General features: G+C 48.9%; 1 protein-coding gene and 2 long non-coding RNA genes across 3 annotated transcripts; 2 read left to right on the top strand and 1 right to left on the bottom strand.

Moving 5' to 3' along the window:
- The first annotated feature begins 176 nt into the window (after window positions 1-176).
- Window positions 177-6,635, top strand: LOC118507146 (RNA/RNP complex-1-interacting phosphatase-like). Its single transcript, XM_036045182.1, has 5 exons — window positions 177-300; window positions 400-472; window positions 5,196-5,389; window positions 5,469-5,515; window positions 5,594-6,635. Exons 1-5 carry the CDS (start codon window positions 281-283, stop codon window positions 6,466-6,468), a joined length of 1,209 nt encoding a protein of 402 aa, XP_035901075.1. The 5' UTR covers window positions 177-280; the 3' UTR covers window positions 6,469-6,635.
- On the top strand, window positions 479-3,231 carry LOC118507147. The gene is made up of 2 exons (XR_004905602.1): window positions 479-1,851; window positions 1,987-3,231. It is a non-coding gene; the product is annotated as an uncharacterized LOC118507147 (long non-coding RNA).
- A 10,089-nt stretch (window positions 6,636-16,724) lies between the features above and the next one.
- LOC118504269 lies at window positions 16,725-19,242 on the bottom strand. Its single transcript, XR_004905282.1, has 2 exons — window positions 18,266-19,242; window positions 16,725-18,180 (listed from the first exon to the last, which is right to left on the bottom strand). It is a non-coding gene; the product is annotated as an uncharacterized LOC118504269 (long non-coding RNA).
- Between the last annotated feature and the right edge of the window lie 814 nt (window positions 19,243-20,056).

Consider the following 20,056-nt stretch of genomic DNA (forward strand, 5'->3'; position numbering starts at 1 on the left):
AAACCCGTTCCAAAATTGATTACTGATTAAACAGAAAGCAAAACTAAAATTTAGATGTTCCCAAAAAAAAGCCATATTTGTGGAAGAAACGGAAAAAACCCGTGTCGACTCACACACCAGACCATGTATGAACCTTGGCATTGTGATAAAAGTGCCATAAACCTTGAAGTTTTATAGCAAAACAGCATGTTGTGCGATGGTCTGTCATTCGGTGCCAAGGCGCTGTCAGTTCGGTGTACTCCGTTGTTGATTTGCCAGCAGCAAATTTGCTTCCGAAAAAATGAGAACCGTACCGAAAGGGTAATGTTTTTGTTAATTTAGTTCCGGCTTTGCGCCAAAAATCGTGTAGCTTGTTTGCACCGCCACTTAATCGGTGTTTCCGTTCTCACCCCGTTACAGCTGGTACGGCTACACTCGCTATGGAGAGGTGGTGCTAGAGAGATTCATTCCCCTGAAGGTTCCACTGTCCCGGGTAGGTACACTTTGCATACGTACGGTTGGCGAGTTTCTTTCTTGTTGGGAAAAGCGTGCTACCCGCTACCCGGTGACAAATGTAATCGCTGCTATTGCTTCAATTGCCGTTGAGATGAGATAGAGAAGCGATCGCGAAATCTAGTTCCGCGGCACAAGCGGAAGTATATCGATGCGTCAATGTTGTTGTTATCCGGTACTTGAAGGTGCCGTATCACAAAACCGCATCTGTTAAATATGCTCCCAGTAGAGAACTGCTGTACGCACCTTCGTGCGGCTGACAGGCATCGTACAGCGTATGTTGTCTGAAAGAATGAGGTCAACAGTTTGCCTGCCGCTGTACCTCCTGTTGTGCCCCTTTTGCTACCTCCCGACCGGCCACAAACGGTTTGCGACCAGAAAGGATGGGAAAGAAACGCCATCGCTTTCCATATTGCACGGCTGTACGCGCACGCGATGATGCATCACCCGGCAGACTGATGATTGCCGGAGATAGTCCGGTTTCCGATTTGTGCCGGGATGGGTTTTGTGGTTTTTCTCTCCCCATTCAGCATCCGCCACCTCCACACTTCTCCCTACCCCTCGCCAAACACACGTGTCAGCGGTATGGCTGTCCCCTTTTTGGATGGTCTGCTCGCGCGAATCGCACGTTGTACACGCGCATTTGGACGTGCCCCGTGCGCTGGTTAGCGGGTTTATTTATGTGTCTACGGACCATGCGTGACACATCACGCATCTCTGCACTCTGGCGGTCTAGAAAAGGGTACAGAGCAATGCTGCCTGCTGCATTGCACATGATTGCCCCGCATGTGTTAATTCTGTTCGCGCCGGCGGTGATTCATCATTCCTATGCAAAAGACGCCGATCGTAAAATTCGCCGCGACGGGTCTGATGGAGAAGGGAAGCAGGCATTGCAGTGATGATGTCTCCGGGTCTCCTAGCCTTCTGTTTATGCCGGCGGGAAAAAAAAACCAACTTTGTCCGCCCCCTGGCTCGGGTTAACAACGGGGGATCAAATTCAACCGGGACAAACGGCACAACACTGATTGCATTATGATCTTCCTGGATCATCGACACATTTTCTCAAAGATAGAAATAGGCTACAAAATGTCCTTTAATGCTGGTGCTCTTACAAATGTAAGAATCTCACGAAAGAAAGGTACATTCATTCATACAACTTTTGAACTTCGTTGCCAGCGTATTGAGTATGAGGAAAACGAATCGTGACAGGATTCTAGACATCATCTACCCTGCAGCTATTATAAACGAAATTACGATGGTGCAGAAGAAACAGTTGCAAGCTATCACGAAGTCCGTGCGGCATTTATTGCAGCAGATGGCAGAGAAGCAGCTGCGGCATTCTTACATAGAACGCTTCTAGTATGTATAGTCAAGCTGAGCAGGCTTTCTAGAGCCTGCTCGAAGTTGGATGAAGAAGCTCTCCCGATTATTCCGAAATCGGTATCTTCCAGATCCGAGCATATACTCATAACTGATTTAAGGTTTTACGTTTAGGCCAAGACCACACGATGTACACCCGGCAGATAAACGACAGGTTGCAAGTCCCGTGGCAAACCCGTATAGCGTGTGGTAGAACAATCGAAGAGACACACCACAATGAGCGCTTCAGCAGCAGCTGTACGTCGACCTGATTTTCGAACGACTCGTATAAGACTCGTCAGCATCCGGCCACCGGGTGACGGGGGTGCAGAAGGCCAGAACAGGGAATGAAGCTTTTAGCTTCAGCTTTTACTACTAATTTTACGCTGTCCGTGGCTGCCAAATCGTAACTGATTCAACGATCAGTTGCACCCGCTGCAATTCCCATTTTTTTCTCACCCGGCCAGATTCGGTCTCTAATTATCGTTTAATTTTCCACATACGAGCTCATCAAGCTCAGGGCCCGCGATTCGATGAGCGTGAAACGAGATGGAAAGCTCGCCGATAAAAACAAAAAAAAAACCCAAGCTTTGTAGTTAGGTTGATTGTAGTTATTTTGCTGCGTGTAAATTGCACGTCGGACGGACACTTTTGCGTTGCGATATACTCGACCATCTGTGTGTGTGTGTGTGGGCCCTCGCCCGTTCTCGCTTGCTTTCTCCTTCTCTTTCACGCACTTAAACAAACAGCTTCCTTCGGTACCACCATTCCCTTTTTGGCGCAGCAACACCGCGCTGTCTGGTGGCTCCTTCCGTCGTCTCCTTCCTGGCATGTCCTGCTCTGCTTTTCCCACTTGCTTGCTTGGTGGGATTATTACAAAGTTTAACACATCCTTCATCGTACGCCACAGGATGCGTGTGCGGATAAAGCAGAAGAATGTCTTAATTGTGCAATTTATCTTTTTCCGCCTACCGCCCGTACCCGGGCTGGCGGACCCAGAGGAAGGACAGGCGTGGGACAAGTGTGGTGGGGTGGCCCTTTTACGGTAGTAGTAATAACAATAATAATAAAAAAAAAAACCGTGAACCATGATATTGTGATGATATCGGCGACGATCAACGACGATGGTGATCATCATCATCGATCCGGATCGATTCCCCTGTGTGCGCGCACATGTGCGTGTGGTAAGAGTAGCGAGTGGCATTGTCGTCGTTTCTCGCAGGCAATCTGCGCAGCGGCAGTGCGGCCATGGTCATCTCACCGTGGTGGTCGCATCCAAGCCGTTCGGAGGGAGGAACCGATGTAAACGGATCGATAACGGATCCGCGTGCGCTGCCCCGGCGTACATCGTCCTCCACCCGTTTGTAACGAGGGAAAAGCGGCCAGCAACAGAAAGGGACGGGTGTTGTCCATTAGTATTTGCGCACCCGTTTTACCCGTGACCGAGCGCGGAAGGTTCTGCGCGAGTTGGATGCGATTATATTTTGATAGCGCAAGATATGCACTTGTACGCCACACGGGTTGGGGGGGAAGGGGGGGGGGGGGGGGTTGGAAATACCATTTACTCATATTTGTGTGCGCAGACCGAGAGCGAGAGGCAGGGGTCCGCGTGCATGGTAAGGCTATTATTATGTAAAATGTAATATAACAAACATTCTCCGCGCCTTGGTGGACACCGGCACACAGCCCGTTTTCAAGTCGTTCTCTCTGTCTGTGCGGGGCAGTGCCGAGTGTCGTCCACTGGTATGTTTCAATTTGGCTGGTTCGGCAGTCCGAAGCAATCCATGGTGGCGTCGGCGAACGTCGGCTGTGTGCCTTGCCGCGCACGTTTGTATGTTTTGCGCATTCCAGCCGGAGTGATCTGTAACGATTCCCGATCACCATGGGTCTGGATGACAGTGGCCAGAATGTCCCCACATCAACATCATCATCATCATCATCTTCACAGCACATCCAACGTGATCGTGATCAAGCCGAACATCGTGCTCAATGTTCTGCGGGCCTATCGCTATCCAGAACTGACGACATATATCTATATATTCGTTGTCCGGGTCGTTTGCGCGCGTTCGACACGATTGAAGTCGATGTATTAATTAAAAACAGCAGCAGTAAAAAAAAACCTCGGAAAGCAGTACTAAGAGAGAGAGAGAGAGAGAGAGAGAGAGAGAGAGAGAGAGAGACCCGCAAGAGGGTAATACGATCGCACGAGCATGCGTGCGTGCGTGCATGCGCGTGCGTCCCTTACAGTCTCCCAGGCGATGCTTGCGATGGCTGGCTGGCAGGAGCGAATCTTGCTGAGGCGACTACGATCTTGATACGGGGAAACGGTTTAATGTATTATTATTGATAATTAATATTTTTTTGCTGCCTTCTGTGGTGGTGCCTTCGCCTGCCTGCTAGATGGGGCCACTGTTTGGTGTTGGGGTGCTCGTATAATTGAAAGTAGACCACCGGCGACGTTCGATCGCCAAATCGATCGATTCGTCACATTTCCGCCACCCCATCCAACATGTTGGTATGTGTGTGTGTGTGTGTGTGTGTGTGTGTGTGCGTGTGGGAAAACAAGAAGGATGTGTGTTGGGTCGACTGTGCGACACATTCCAGAGATTCTGGACTGTGTGTTTTCTTCCGGAAATTGATTCCACCAGGGGCACTACAGCCGCTTCCGTCCGCGCACAAAGGACATGGTTGGTGGTACAAAACGCGCTTGTAAAAGGAACGATTAGAGCTGATGAGTTTGCTCGAACCAATCATTTCGCTCCCGGGACGCTCCGGGTAAATGAAGTTTTGCACCAGTGATTAGAGCTTGATTAGATTGATCGTGTTCAGCAGAGAGCGGGACAGAATCGGAAGATCGGTGCGTTAATGAAGCACGGAAATTCGTGGTGGCGGTGGTGGTATGCAAGGGACATTCAATTAAAGGTGTATTGCGATATGTTTACTTAAGGCAGGCAATTAAAAGCGGATCAAGTGTAAGGGGGGGCAATCAGGACTGTGCCGGTGCTGTACGGCGCGTAAGCGTTTTTTTTTTACTTCTTCAGACGCGTTTTTAACACAACAGTAGCCTAGTGGCCTGATTCTGATGGTTCTAGGCAGCAGGTGAATGAATGAGAGCTCCCCGTATTCAGCTTTTGCTGGGCGTATGATGCTAGCCATTGCAATCTCAATTACGATGGCAAGACATTCGCTATTCATTTCGCTACATTTGATGCAATTCAAGCAGGTTGCAATCGCAATTGGAAGCTCCAGCCTCCAATCCAGCCTGTTCAATAAATCGTCTTACAATACATCAAATTGGTCGTGAAATGTTGTGCGTTGTTCTTTTCATTTCTTTCTTCCTGCAGGACAAAATCGGTGTAAAGCCAGAGGATCGTTTCACACCGCAGGATGTCATCCGACAGATGAGGCTAGGGTTGGTCATAGATCTAACAAACACGAGACGTTACTATAATCCGAGCGACTTTATCTCGGAAGGCATAGACCATGTGCAGGTGTCGATCCCTGGGAAGGTGGTCCCACAGGAGCATCTAGTACGACGGTAAGACGATGCACGATGGAACCTCGAACTGTAACTAAGTAACGGGCTGCTTTTGGGCATTGCATTCCAATCGGTGCAGGTTTATCGACGTAGTGAATACCTATCTGGACGATCCGACCACCGAGGGTAAGTGTGACCGATGTGATGTGTGCTCTAGCTAGCTGGTCGCCGTTCTGATACGATACCGCTGTTGTGCGTTGATAGGGAAACTGATAGGTGTGCACTGTACCCATGGCTTAAATCGCACCGGCTACCTCATCTGTGCCTATATGATCCAACAGCTGGGATATGAACCGAAGGAGGCGATAGAATTGTTTAACGCAAAGCGTGGCCACGAGATGGAGCGCAATAACTATCTGCAGAGCTTGCAACGTATGATGCCGGCCAAACGACGAGTGATGGCCGACGCACCGAGGATGTATGTTAAACCATCGTCCATCAATGAAATAGCACCCTGCCGGAGTCATGATGGGCCCGGTTGGCAGCAACACGGAGTACCGAGGGCACAAGATGGGGAAGGATGGCGTCAAGAGCGGGCACCGAGGGAACAGGATTCGGAGCGGTGGCGTCAAGAGCGTTCACCGAGGGAACAGGATTCGGAGCGGTGGCGTCAAGAGCGGGCACCGAGGGAACAGGATTCGGAGCGGTGGCGTCAAGAGCGGGCACCGAGGGAACAGGATTCGGAGCGGTGGCGTCAAGAGCGGGCACCGAGGGAACAGGATTCGGAGCGGCGGCGTCAGGAACGGGCACCGAGGGAACAGGATTCGGAGCGGTGGCGTCAAGAGCGGGCACCGAGGGCACAAGATTCGGAAAGATGGCGCTTGCCTACGCACGGCAGGAAACGGCTTTTGGAACCATCTGATAAGTACGACGATGTCGAGGCTAACAATGTGTATGCGCCAGCAAAAGAGTATGGCGATAACTACCACAACCGTTACACGTTGCATACAGCACCGGAACAAAGCCAGATGAGATGGGACCCCACAGTCAGGCGTATCGTACGGGATCACAATTTCAGGCTTCCATCGTACCGGAATGCGTTTGCAAAAGACGCAGGAGTACACACAAGGTTTGACTAGCTGGAGAGTTTCTATCGGGGACACCTACCATAAGTAACAATGTGTAACAATGACTGGAGCGGTAATAGCATTGAAAGTAAAAAGAAGAAGAAAAAAAAAAACAAGCAAATGTACAATTGGAAACAAAACTGCTAAAAAAAGAAAGAAGAAAGCAAAGGACAAAAAAACTAAAGTTGCAATGCTTTAATTATAGCAAAGAACACGCATACAGAAGAAAGAAAGCGAAGAAGGCAAAGAACGAAACGTGTGAACGAACGAACCGAACCGGGCGGATTTGATTTTTCAGCCACAAAACCGTCCAATTTTATTTTATTCTAAAATGGCGTTTGCAGAAGAAGACGCGCATGGCGAAGCTGTGGGGTGTTGTTGCCGATCGGCGGTTCGTGTCGTCGCATAAGCAAGACCGGTGCGCGACTAACGCGGCCCTTTACTTCATTGTATCACGCAAATGCTAATTGGTGAGGAGCAGATAATATTGGATGTTTATAAATCTTAAAAAGCATTTTTTTTTACTTCGAAATATAGGAAAAGCCGCGCATTCCTGACGAACGTTCAGCGTCGTTGCACAGGAGCGATACACGCGCAGTGAGTCTTCAGCCGTGCTCTAGCCGTTTTGATCAAGTTTACTGTCAAGTTGTGTGTGTGGGGGGGGGGGGGGGGTCGGTCACGCCCGGTCACACGGCAGGACCGGGGTTCAAATTCCCATTTGAATTTTCAGCCATTTCTGGCTTTCCGTGACTTGATTTTACCCGTAGTAAAGTAGTCTGCCCGTACGTACGGGGAAGGCGGTCTTGGATGGGATTTGAACCCCGGCCCTGCCGCTGTCACCTCTGCCACCGGACCGCCCCAAACTCTACCTTGCTATGGGTCAAAATCAAGTCACTGAAAGCCAGAAATTCGGCCCGCCATTGTGACCTCTCGTGAGTTGTGTAGTGTCAAGGAGAATTGTGAGATTGTTATCCAGTTTTTATTGAACAGGAAAACAGCGTTTGATCAGCTCTTTTATTGCTAGCTCGTTCCACTAGCACAGCACAGTTGCGTTTGGAAATTGGAAAGAAAGAGCCCGTCTTCGACGATCGTACACAAGACCCCCAAAACGACGAAATGTTAAGTGAACGATGTTCACTAGCGCGGGTAGTGGATCTATTGGTAACGGGGTTGGTGTTGCCGGAACAGGCACATGGGTGTGATTGTAAGCGATAAGAAAGCAATAGGGGGCTAATGAGGGAAGAGGTGACTTTGGAGGTTGGTGCGGTAGGGGGGGGGGGAGGGGGGAAGGGGGTGAAAAGAAAAGAAACAAAACAAACGGCTAGCATCTTTACCGCAACTGACTGACTGACTGTGGCACGCTGGCAAAGACAAAACACATCCAAGCGAGAGTGTGATTATGATATGAGTGGAGGCCGTCCGGGCGGCAAAGACCGATGGAGACGAAGGGAAGTGCGCACGCCCGTCCGCCCGTACATTACAATGAAAGGGCCACCCCGATAAAAAATAGTTTGCATTATTCATGAAACATACACGTCCGTCGCTCACAGGCGCACGGCACACAACAAAGGGGCCAGAAAACCCCTCTAGCCGGCCGAGCAAGACAGACAGACACAGGACAGCAAAGCAAAAGACCCCCGAGCGGCCAAATGGGGAAGAGGAACCGGCGGGGTGGTGGTAAAAGGAGGGGGGGGGGGGGTGGTGGAGCGTGGGGTAAAAGGGGTGTTTTTGGGCGCAAAAGTGAAAAACGTAAAATATACATATATCCGAGCACACACATACTACCCCCCCCCCCCTTTGCGGGAGGGTTTCCTCTACCCGCCATGCCCCACCGGTGGAGCCCTTGGAAGGCAAGCGCAAAGGGAAAAGTGCGTTGACAAAACGTTGATGAAATTGACGAAAGCAATGAGAAAATGCATACACATACATGTGTGTGCGGCAAGGGCCAAGGCAAACATCACTCAATCAGATAACGAGATAAATGGTTAATGAGTGTCGATCGTGGAGAAGCCCCGGTGGAATGGATGATGGAGATATGCTGCCCGGATCCCCGGGTAGCTGGCCAGACACAAGACAGTAGAAAGAAGCCCTTTCGCGACGGGGGCGTCAGACGCGCGTGTGTCTTGGAAATTGAAGTGCCATTTGCCAAGTGACGCCCTTGGCAATTTGGCATTTCACATTACAGCTTTCTTGCCGATGAAGATGCGATGGCGTTGTCCCGGCGAATGGCCGAATGTCCCGATGGAAAAGTGCCATTCGGTTTAAAGCGGTCTCCAGTGTTGCGGCGGGGACGGGCTTTGATTCCTGAACTATTTGCAGTTTGTCTTTCGTAAATTGGGCTCACTCGACTGTGAAGGTTAGGAGGCTGGCAGCTGGCATTAGCTCCCATTGTGCTATCCTTTGCATCTCCGGCCAGCGTATCACTGACAATAGGTAAGGAAATGGAAATGTTGTTTTCCCAGTTTTCTCTGGCTTGGGCGAACAGTAGAGACAACATTGGAACGTTACTCCGTGACAGCACATGGAAGAGATTTTCCCAACTTTGTTTTTTTTTTGGTTCCTTACAATTCGACAGGCCGATGAGATCCTGTCCCAGCTCTTGTTCTGCAGACTTGCCCCCCTTGCTACGGATTTCGTCGGAAGCTACCAAGCTGGGTTTGTTGGAGGCAAATCCACCACCGGCCAAATCTTTACTCTTCGGCAGATCCTCCAGAAGTGCCGAGAGCGCCAGATCCCTACGCACCTCCTCTTTATCGATTTCAAGGCGGCCTACGATACCATAGATAGGAATGGAACCTCTATGGAACATGATGCAGCAGCACCTGGAAAGTTGATCCAGTTGTTAAGGGCCACCATGAACGGGGTGCAGTGCAGAGTGAGAGTATAGAACATGCTGTCGGAGTCGTTCGAAACTCATAGGGGTCTGAGGCAAGGGGACGGACTCTCCTGTCTACTGTTCAATATAGCCTTGGAAGGTGTCATACGAGGCGCGGGGCTAGACAACGACTTCCGTGGCACGATGCTCTCTCGGTCTCTCCAATTTCTTGGCTTCGCGGACATCATAGACATCGTTGGCAAAACGACAGCGCAGGTGTGTGAGGCGTACACCCGACTGAAACGTGAAGCAGCAAGAGCTGGACTGATGATCAATGCGACGAAGACGAAATACCTGCATACAGGAGGCTCTGATCGTGATAGAGCCCGAGTGGGAAGCAGCGTGTTAGTCTATGGCGACATCCTCGAGGTGGTAGAGGAGTTCAGCTATCTTGGGACTGTCGTTACTTCGGATAACGATGTCAGCAGCGAAATCCGGAGACGCATTGTGCTGGGGAATCGTGCCTACTACGGCCTACACCGTCTGCTGAGATGCAGAAGACTTCGAGACCGCACAAAATGTGAGATCTATCGCACACTGATTCACCCGGTGGTCCTATATGGGGCACGAGTCTTGGACCATCCGAGCGGAGGATGCAGGATGAGTGTGGAGGAGAAGGATGAACCACGAGCTTGGTGAGCTATACGGACATCCTGACGGTGGCGTGTTATGAGGATGCTGGACTCATGCCCCGCCAAGAAGGTATTCGTCAGCGACCCTCAGTTCGGCACAGCGAATTCGTTGGCTGGATCAGGTGAAGGGAGACCTGTCGGAGATCGGGAGCCTACACGGATGGGAAGCTGCAGCTAGGGATCGAGCTTCCTGGAAATCTATTGTTCACCGAGCCCGATGTCACGACGACGTGCTCTTTAAAAGAGTAAGCCAACTTAACGATGATGATGATGAACAATTCGACGGGACGCAAGTACTGCCGCAAGCAGCAGTATCTTAGAGGTCGATTAACTTCTAGCATGGGTTATCGGTGGCGTTCACCGATCCTATCAGGAACCATAACCATGTTGAGGAGAAACCCCTAGACCAGCGGGTTAATGAGGACCGCACGTGGTGAAGCCTATCCTGTACAACAATCCGAGCCTGATTCGACGATCACTTGGAAGGAGCGGTTTGGCAAATTGTGGAAACGCGGAGAACCCCATCAAAATCAAGTGCCGTCTGATGATATTGAGCTACTTGTGGTAGTACGTATTGTTTGTTCCTTGCATGCATTACCTGCTTCACTGCTACCACATGCTCCCGTGCTGGTAATCTTTGCCCCATTGTAGTTTGGTGGTCTTTATCTGCTCCCTATTTATAGCGCCTGCCATTCATTCATCTTTGCAAATTCATTCATAAGCCTCCCGGGCTCATTCATCACGCTCGTTAGGCATGCTGGGCTGGGACTGAATTAAATATTTGCGTGTGCGCTTATCACACGCCACGCTGCCCTTCGCAATGCACTAATTGATACTGTGTAGATGTACAGTTGTCGTATGGGGGTTCTTTCCGTGAATGTAAAACATGTTCTTTGCCCCAGACTACTTTTACTCTTCATTGAAGGCGGTTTCGGTTTGGGTATGGTGTAGTGCCTACAAAATACCGCCCGTAGTTAGCGGCGGAGATGTAAGCGGAAAGCTCCAAAACCAAGAAACCGATGGGTACACATACACGCGACGTAAGTGTTTGCGTGCGCACTCATCGCAATAGTGAGCGTCATTTTCCCACAGTACACCCGACTCCCCTCCCGCAATCTTTGTCCCTTCCCCCCCCCCCCCCTGCCCCCGTTCAGCCCGTCCGAAGGGCTTAAGTAACGCGAGGAAAGCAGATGAAGGTTTTTTTTTCGGGTTTTGGGCCGTGGGGGTAAGACCCCTGCGTGTGAGGACCGCCTTGATTTAAGCAGACCAAACAGAGCAAACAAATGTGTGTGTGTGTGTGTGTGTCTCGAGGGGAATGGGAGACCCGTGGTGGCCCATACCACACCCATATGACCACGCGAGAGGACGCGAGGGATGAAGGTGGGTTTATCGAACCAATAGAACTTCCCACCAGTTGGTGGTTGTGGTGCTGGCACATTCGACTGATGAAACACACACACACACACACACACGCGGCCCTTCCAACTCTTCCAAGTGGCGGTGTGGATAAAAGTGTGCGCTGGTGTGCCTGGCGTGTTTAACAAAAAGGGACAAAACAATAATACACGCCATACGCACAATCGCGTCGCAGACCGTAAAACAACGGACCAGACCTACTGTACCCTTAAGTTCGATGACAGTTCGAAGCAGGAACACTCCCGGGGTTCGTACGCTGCGATGGGCCCTAACGTGCCCACACTATTCGAGCCGCTGTTTGACGATTTGATTTTGTAAAGCAAATATTTGCCCCGACGAAGCACCGCTACATAAAGCAGCGCAACGAGCCACATAAGAATTCCTCCCGGCGGGCTTACTCACATGCCACCACCAGCTCGGGGATGTGGCTATCGGTCGTCCAACAGGGTTTGGGGACTCATTCCGTCCTTGTGGTGAAGAATCCATAATGAAGAGTAAGAGAATGCTGTTCTCCAACAGGCCCCGGAGGAGAGGAAGAGATCATAGAAACAGGTTCTAAGGATGCCCATGAACACACTAACTAACGATCGATCAAAATTCTTACCGATCGACCAACATCTCGGCTATAATGAGCTTTATTGCTGCATTGATGGGATGTGATGAGAAGAGCAACTAGGATCGCAAACTATTCCTAGTGACTTCCTCTGCAGCAATCGATCGTGGCGCCAAGGGGTGGACGGATCAATGCATCCACTGCGTTCCACCCATTTGGGTCTAAGAGCTGTTGACCAACGGGAGATGCAGTTTTGACCAATTTCGATGACGTTTCCGTACATCACCTCTGCTGGCTGTACTAGCATCGGTTTTAGTTCTGAGGGCTCCAGAAACCAATAATCTGCCGTCCTGTACGATCTTCGTCAAGTAAAGAAGAAACATGCGAGCACGTGCACCGAGTGTCAGCACATCGGTCAACACAACCTCACTTTTTATCTGTCACCCGATGACAGTGGCGGCCGATTAGTGCATTTTATGGCAAAAAGTGAGCGTCATTTCCTTAACGATCGTACCACTAAACACCAGCGTCTGCTGCTAGTCGTTTGATATTTACCTGTTCGATCGATCGGTTGACATTATGGCTCGTTTGTGGAAATATCATTCCGTGGCCATATATTACAAGCCGTTCTTCGTACTTGTGGGATGTGGAATCGATAATTAGTGTGTGTGTGTGTGTGTGTTTTTTATTGTTCCGTGAGACTGCGGAATGGCAAGAATTGTTTGGTTTGGCAGGCAGGCTAAGTGCGAACAATTCTAAGCGGTTGGTATTCTGGGAAACAGATTGACCGGAATGCGCCATGTGTGCGGATCTGATTATACCGTGTAGGTAGACGAGCCATCAAACATGGTTCCTGGGCGCTAGTACGCTTCACTACTTGATGCTAATCGTGACGGATGCAGAAAACAAGCTATTTCTATTCTGTACGCACTGAACGCACACGGATGTTTGAGATTACACGATCGCGTCTCGATAGCTCGCGCGCTTTATCTCTCGCTCTCTCGCTGACATAATGTGCCAAACTGCCAAAACATAAAAAAAAACGCAATTTAACGATAACCGTTTCGCGCCTTTGCGGAGGGTTTGCTTTTGACTACCATGAACACAATTATCAACGCGCTTGTTAATGCTCACCTAACGACTCCTCTTAACACCCCATTAGTCGCACCTCTCGCACGCCACGTCGTAATGGACACGATTTAATGAAACAACCGATAAAATGTGCCATAAACTTCTAGCCAGCCTTGGTATAGAAATAGCACCAAAAAACAAACCCCCAAAACAGCAGAAGAAGCATAACAAAACACACACACACACTCACACAAACGCAGCCGTTTGGTCAGGTCATGAATGAAAATGTTCCCCCATTTTGAACGTTTATCCTCGTCTTCGTCCCCCCCCCACCCCCCCCGGTAGGCGCTATATTTGGGGGAGACCCTGGCGGAGCTGGTCGTAAAAATCTTATCAAAGATTGGCAATCGTACTGATCAGGAAAAGGTTCTTTTAGGCAGCGCAATCGAATGTTTCTTGTTGTTTGCCACCCCGCTCTCGCCTCACTCCCAATTCCCAATGGAATCCCTTTCGGGAGGTACCTTCACGGACTACAACACAACGCAACATCTTCCCTTATCCCACCAATAGACCAAACGACGTCTTACTTTTCCTGGATACGGTTGCTTCCGCCGGCTAGAAAGAGCCTTGGCCATTGCCCGCCACTTTTGTTTTGTGTTGAACACTAATCTCGGACGCTAAAAGTCTGTGGTGTAAATAGTCCAACTCAGCAGCCCAAGCAGGCCAGTCTGGCCAGACTCACCACCTCTTTTGGTTTGTGATTTTTGTCTCCTTCCTGGTCGGTGTATCGATCCCGTAGCTTAATGCTATCTTCGTCACTTTCTCGCTATTTCTTTGATTTACGATCGGCACTGGAAACCTCCAACCTGCCTCGGTCGGTGCGATATGCTATCTGCGCGTGCTACAGGATGTGAGTTGCTGTGGCGAGAAGCGGCAAGCGCTGGGGCCAAATAAAATGATTGATTAGGGTGATCCCTGGCACATGGCCGGACATAGGGGAAGACAACCGTTTTGGGGAAGAAACCAGCCATACAAAACACTATTGTTTCGCGCATCTTTTACCGCATTCCTGAGATCGGTGCCGGTGCCGCGATAAGGATGTCCGATTGCGAAAGGATGCCAAGAAGGTGGGCATGCAACAGGTGGATCGGATTATCGGACACGATTATCTAGAAGCACACACAAAAATGCGGTTGCGGACATTCCAATGCGCTGACAGGCGTCGATGGACAGATCTCGGATGCGTGTTGTGGATTGATCACTCTCGGTGACTCGCACCGTCCGCGAGTGCCGGTGAAAGATTGGATCCGGATTTAATGGGTGATTTATGGTACTTTTGTTGAGTGAGATACCATTCCACCACAGGCCCAACTGCTGATAACGCCATCTTTTTGAGGACTAGGTGCCAACAGTGGAAGATCATGTTAATCGATTGATATGCATCGAATTGAACTGCTACTCGGAATCGGAAGTCCTCAGTAATGCATTTTTGTAAGAAGTCTATAATTTCGCGTTCTCTTCCTTCTATTCGGACATCAAGACAGCTACCTCGATGATGACGAGAAGCAACATTTGTTTGGATGCCACAAAACACAGTCTCCTCGCCAGACGTTCTAGGACGAAGCGGAACGGGAGACGTACACACACAAAAACCAAACACCGACGATCGCCAGTTCCCAATCCTGAAAGGGGGAACCATGAAATTGAAATTTAATGGGCCACGCCTTTGGTTGCGTGCGCGATTATCTGTACAAGCGCAGTGTTCCTCTGCTTCCCCCCCTTAAAATGCATCACCCCGGTTGCTGATGCCCCAAGGGTATCGCCCAGCGAAGAAGAACCGGGAATGTTCACCACAAATTCGTCCCCGGTTCGGTGTGCAGAGGTGCGAGAAACATGCAAATCAACAGCGCTGCTTTGCAACAGTACAGTAAAGCCTCCGCACCACCGTAACATGGGTGTAGCGGACGTACTGCAAGCTTAATTCAATTATGCGATCATATGTTGATCGTATCCCTGCCGGTTGCATCTACCCTCCCGATGGTTTGTTTTAGCCTCCGGAAGCGTCAACTGATGTTACAGAAGCAAAAAAAAAACGTTGCATTCTGAATAAAAACGCATACGGTGGCTCTAATGAAGGTGCACCGGCGTGTAACAAGATAAAAACCCCTTTTGGCACCTGCTTAGGGGGTAAAAAGTGGGAAGGCAAAAACCAAAGAAAAAAAAAACCCCTGTTGTACATACATTGCTTGTAAGATTGATCGTGTACACGGTGCCGCCACCGTGCTGCTGATGCTGCTCGGTGCCCGTATTGAAATTGGCAACTTGTCGTACCCCTTTGAGCGGTGGCAGATTTGTGAAGCATAAAGTGCCGCAAGCTGTATATACTTTCGGTGCTCTGACGCTTTGCAGTGGAATTTATTGGCTCTCGTTTTTTATGCACGCTGCCTTCGACGTGGCAAGCATGTTTGGACAGCGGTACGGAGTAATAAAATTAAGCCAAGTTAGTTAAAATTAGTTCCATCACGCGTCCTGCGCTATTGGAGCGATCGTGCCTGAAATCTTGGAGCTCAGTGTCATAGGAAGCATGTCTCGCTCTGGGGAAAAATGGATGTTTAAGATTTTTCATTTGGATGTTCTTTGATGAGAATGGTCAAAAGATTGAGAAAAGGATGGGACACACACGTTCCAGCCACTGGTCGTTTAATCGTTTCGAGTTTTGTGACAGCTTCTCACTACTCGAGAATGTGAATCAATTCTAGTAGAGGACAGCTTTAGATCGACTGGTGGACTCAGAACATCCACAAGGGCAAACATCGGTTAAATCGCCCAGAATGAGTGACCGACGATGTTCATGTAGGATACTTTGAAGAAACTTTCAACACGAGCTCAATAGCGTTCCCTTTTATGTTACGGCAGTCGTAGCTAAGGTCCCAGCTAACTGATTTGCGACTGTGTTCACTATGCAGTGAACTAGACGAGCTGGTCATGTCATGAAAATGACACCGGACGACCCAAAGTCCCAACACTGCTAATGCCTATTTAATTAGGTCTTTCCACATGGACAGGGGCGAGTTGTGATGGACCCATGCTGGGCTGAACTGTTAGCATTGATACGTCCTTCTAAGATACCTCGATCGGTTAAAAGCCAAGCTATTTGTGAAGAATTTCAGTGTTCAAAAGAGTTGAGCTAATTGCATCGTGAAATGTCAACCCTTGCAATACTTTATCACCATCTGGTACGCCATGTTGTTTAATCCTACATTCTTACTGATTAACATCGTTGTCAAGAACTTGCAAAAAAAAAAAAAACACACAAAGCCACCTCCCACAGGGGGTCAGTCTTGAAACGAATCTAAATTCATTATTCCAGCTTTGTGACGCGTCTAATCATTATGACTTCGCATAAATTTTGCGATAAGAAACACGTTTTGCGGAAGCTGCAGCAACTGCTCTGCCTTCTTACCAAATGACCGGGATCGCGTTTTTTTGTTGTTGCTTTAGTGCCAATCTCCCGGCAGCAGCATCGGCTAACCATTTATGCCCCCGGGACTAGCGACTGGCAAATTTTGGTTTATTTTCGGTTGAGGACCTGCTGCTTGCACGAGCCAGATTAGCGAAGGCTTTTTAGTTATGCCGCACGGATAATGCTACTGATGCGATGGACAGCGATCGTACTTAATTGTTATTTGAGGAGCTCTGCATTAATCTAATGAAAGCGTTGGTGCGTTTTGTTTTTTTTTTTTTTTGGTTGTGGTTGCAGTTTCCCAGTTCAGCGACAGCGACTGACAGAGAGTAGCTAAGAGTGGTAGCCAGAAAACCGAAGTCCAAGGCATGTCAGTCAACTGTTGATTAAGGGCAGGGGTCGGTATGAGCTCCTTTGATCACTGTTGGCCACGCGTGCATTTATTTAGTTATAATTTTTTATTGCAATCCACACTTTTGCGAAAACGGGCCGGACGAATAAATTGGGATGCAGTAACGCATCCGTTTTGTCACATTAGCGTTCAGACAAATTTGTTCATTTGATAATTTAACAGAGATTTATTTAATGACTTTACGAGTGTGCCTCCATTTTGTTGCTTATTATTTCTGCCGTCGTGTTTCGGACGGACTCATTAGACCGTGCGCTAATCCGGGGCGTGCAGAACGAATGCGTAAGACCCCATTGCTTATTGCTGTGCCGATAAATCCGAGACTAGGGCATATAAATAAAACAAAGGCCAAAAAGATAGATACCACATCCAGACGTTGGAAGGCACGCAATCGTTACGTAGAAAAATGTAATCCTGATGGGGATAGATAAGATAGTGTACCCTCGTGTACGTTAAATCGTGTTCTTGCTGTTGAGCGACCCGGGTTCCGAAGGTAAGAACAGATGACAGGTGTTATGCTGAACACTATAGTTATGTAGGCAACCCCTTTAAAGGAAGTTTTTCACTCGTTGAAGCTGATGTGGAAGAATAAATTCCAGTGTTGTGAGCAGGACATACTGTATATCTTGTCCCATGCTCATCCTGGAGGATATGGGAATCATCTGGAGTCGCCCAGGTGTTCGGAGTTGCAAAAACGCCCCCAAACTGTCCGGAAAATGCTGGGCTCCGTTTTGCTGCAGTTCGTTGCCATGAAGCCTCATAAGTCGTTGATGACCATATAGTTAATTGGTTATCAAGCTGTCACATCGAAGCACTAAGACTTTGTATTAGACCTCTCAATAGACCTCTATGTCATCCAAACTCCCAAATCCTCTTGGACAACTTCAACATATGTAATGTAGCACCCCCGTCAAGGTGTCCACTACGGTCCAAAAAAGGGGGATAGGATTGCTTTATCTTCTGATCTATGAGTAATCTATCGCCTCTCCTAAATGTCACCTGTACTGTAGTGCCGATTGTTTGCTTTGTTTTGTTAAAATTCCATCGCCAAAAAAAAAAAAATGGTTTGTACATAAGTTGACCCAATCAATCTGGTGGATGACAAGAAGAAGCTTACCTGGGGACGCAAGATGGCACAGAACTACAAAACGAACTCCACAGACTGCAGGGATTTGGCTGTGCAAATGTTTACCCACAAGATTCCTTTCGCCTGCCGGTACCGAGAGTGGCCTTCGCCGTACAGTGGGTAACGCGTGTAGTAAGTGATGATATTTTCCGCTCACCCGTCCATGTTGTGCATTTGAGCTAGTAAACAGTGAGTGGTAAGGGTAAAGAAGCATGATCGTGCACAAAATTCTACTCGATGTCTATAAAAAGGTTTGTTACTTACCAGTTTTTACTCTCTTTCCCTGCTGCCATCCACTGTAAACTGAAGCAAGATCTGCAGATCAATCCTGACATTTCATCAGCCTCTTCCTTCAGTTGCCCAGGGTGACAGGCGCAAAGAGTGCTTTGGAAGTGGTTGGGCTTTACCGCCATCCTTCTCCTGGCGGTACCACCGGCGAGCACAGGTTCCTTTGACTGTTTGCTTTCGATGGTTGGACAGATTTGTCAACAGTGTCGCGAGAAAAGGAGCGAAAGCAGAATGGCGACGAAAAAAAAAATAAAACACCACGGTGAACCAACGGCGCAGATCGCGCTGGCCTGATCGGTGAACACTTTATTTTGCCATCCCAACATCGTTCACACCTTCGCCGCGTTGTCACACGTACCGTGTTGGTAAAGAACAATAAACAACACATCCTTCGACCACGAAACCATGCTGGCGCCACGGATATCGCAACTGACCGGTGTACACAGATCTACAGGTGTGTGATGGGGTACCGGCTGGAAAGGTGTTTTGAAGAAGAACAAAATGGCCCCCACCATTGGCGGGCCAGGGTGACGTGAAGAGAGGCAGCGAGTTCACATCGAAGGTTACTGGGTACGATAATGTTTTGACATTTCGTACTGGAAGCGTGTGTCAATGGATGCTTTGATGGGGAGGGAAAACCCACCGAACGAAACCCGTGCTAGCTACTTGCTGCTGGAGAGTTTAGTAGACACGACATGATAGCGCACCGAAAACTTTCACACATGGTTCCACATCCGGTGGCAGTCAATTGTGAAGAGTACCTTAATGCCATCCAAGAGACCCAAGTGAAAGAGAGAGAGAGAGAGAGAGGAGAGCGTGCAGATAATGTTGTTGTGGATAGTTTGCTTGTGCAGCATTAAAGGACACGTAGTAAACGGAGCACGTGGATCGAAACGTCGCCCGTCCGTTGTTGTTTGTTTAGGATTCCTTATCGTACGGCGAATTCTTCCACGGTCCGTTCCCGTGGGCGGACGATCTTCCGAAGCAATAACAAAACCGGAAGCCCCGGGACGGACCATTCTTTACCCGGCGGACGACGGAAACTGGGCAGCGTTTAGAAGCAAAATGGCCGTGGTTGGGTAAGTGTCGTGATGGTGACATTAGTACGTATCGATGGTGTTAGTGAAGCAAAACCTGTCGTCTAATAAGGTGCTTTCTTGTTTTCTCTTTTGCAAACAAAACCACAAACACTCGGGAGTGGCACAAAATGAGGTAAGTCAGTGGATTGTCTAGGACTAGTCTATGAAGTGATTTAAGTTAAGTTAACTCACAAAGGTATTGACTCTTGTTCTTGGATTTACTTCAACCTATTCTGTTGATGCTTGCCATTTCTGGCTTACTACACTTATTGATACCAAGTAGTCGTAGGATAGTCAGTTTTCACTACCGGGGGACGGTGTGGATGGGATTTGAACTCCGGTTCTGCCATGTGAAGACCAGCGCCTCTACCACCGTACCACCCCAGAAATAAGTTGTCTTTGGTGACCTAAATTTTGGGTTACAAGGAACCACAAACCGTATAAGGAGCATATCGCGAAGAAACAATGGTTCCTTGGAAATTCAACCCCAACAAAAATGGATGAAAAAAAAACCACACACACACACACACACCTCCCTCTAATCGCTTTTTCCCGCTAATCGCTGACAAAGACGTTGCACATGATAGGGAAAACCCCCTTTAAAGCGAACTTACAACGATTGCCACCCACCCCACAAACAACCGCCCCCTCCCCCCCCCCCCCTCCCCAATTTCGGCCAGCCAGGAAG

The sequence above is a fragment of the Anopheles stephensi genome, chromosome 2 (genome assembly GCF_013141755.1).
Source record: "Anopheles stephensi strain Indian chromosome 2, UCI_ANSTEP_V1.0, whole genome shotgun sequence".
Lineage (NCBI taxonomy): Eukaryota > Metazoa > Arthropoda > Insecta > Diptera > Culicidae > Anopheles > Anopheles stephensi.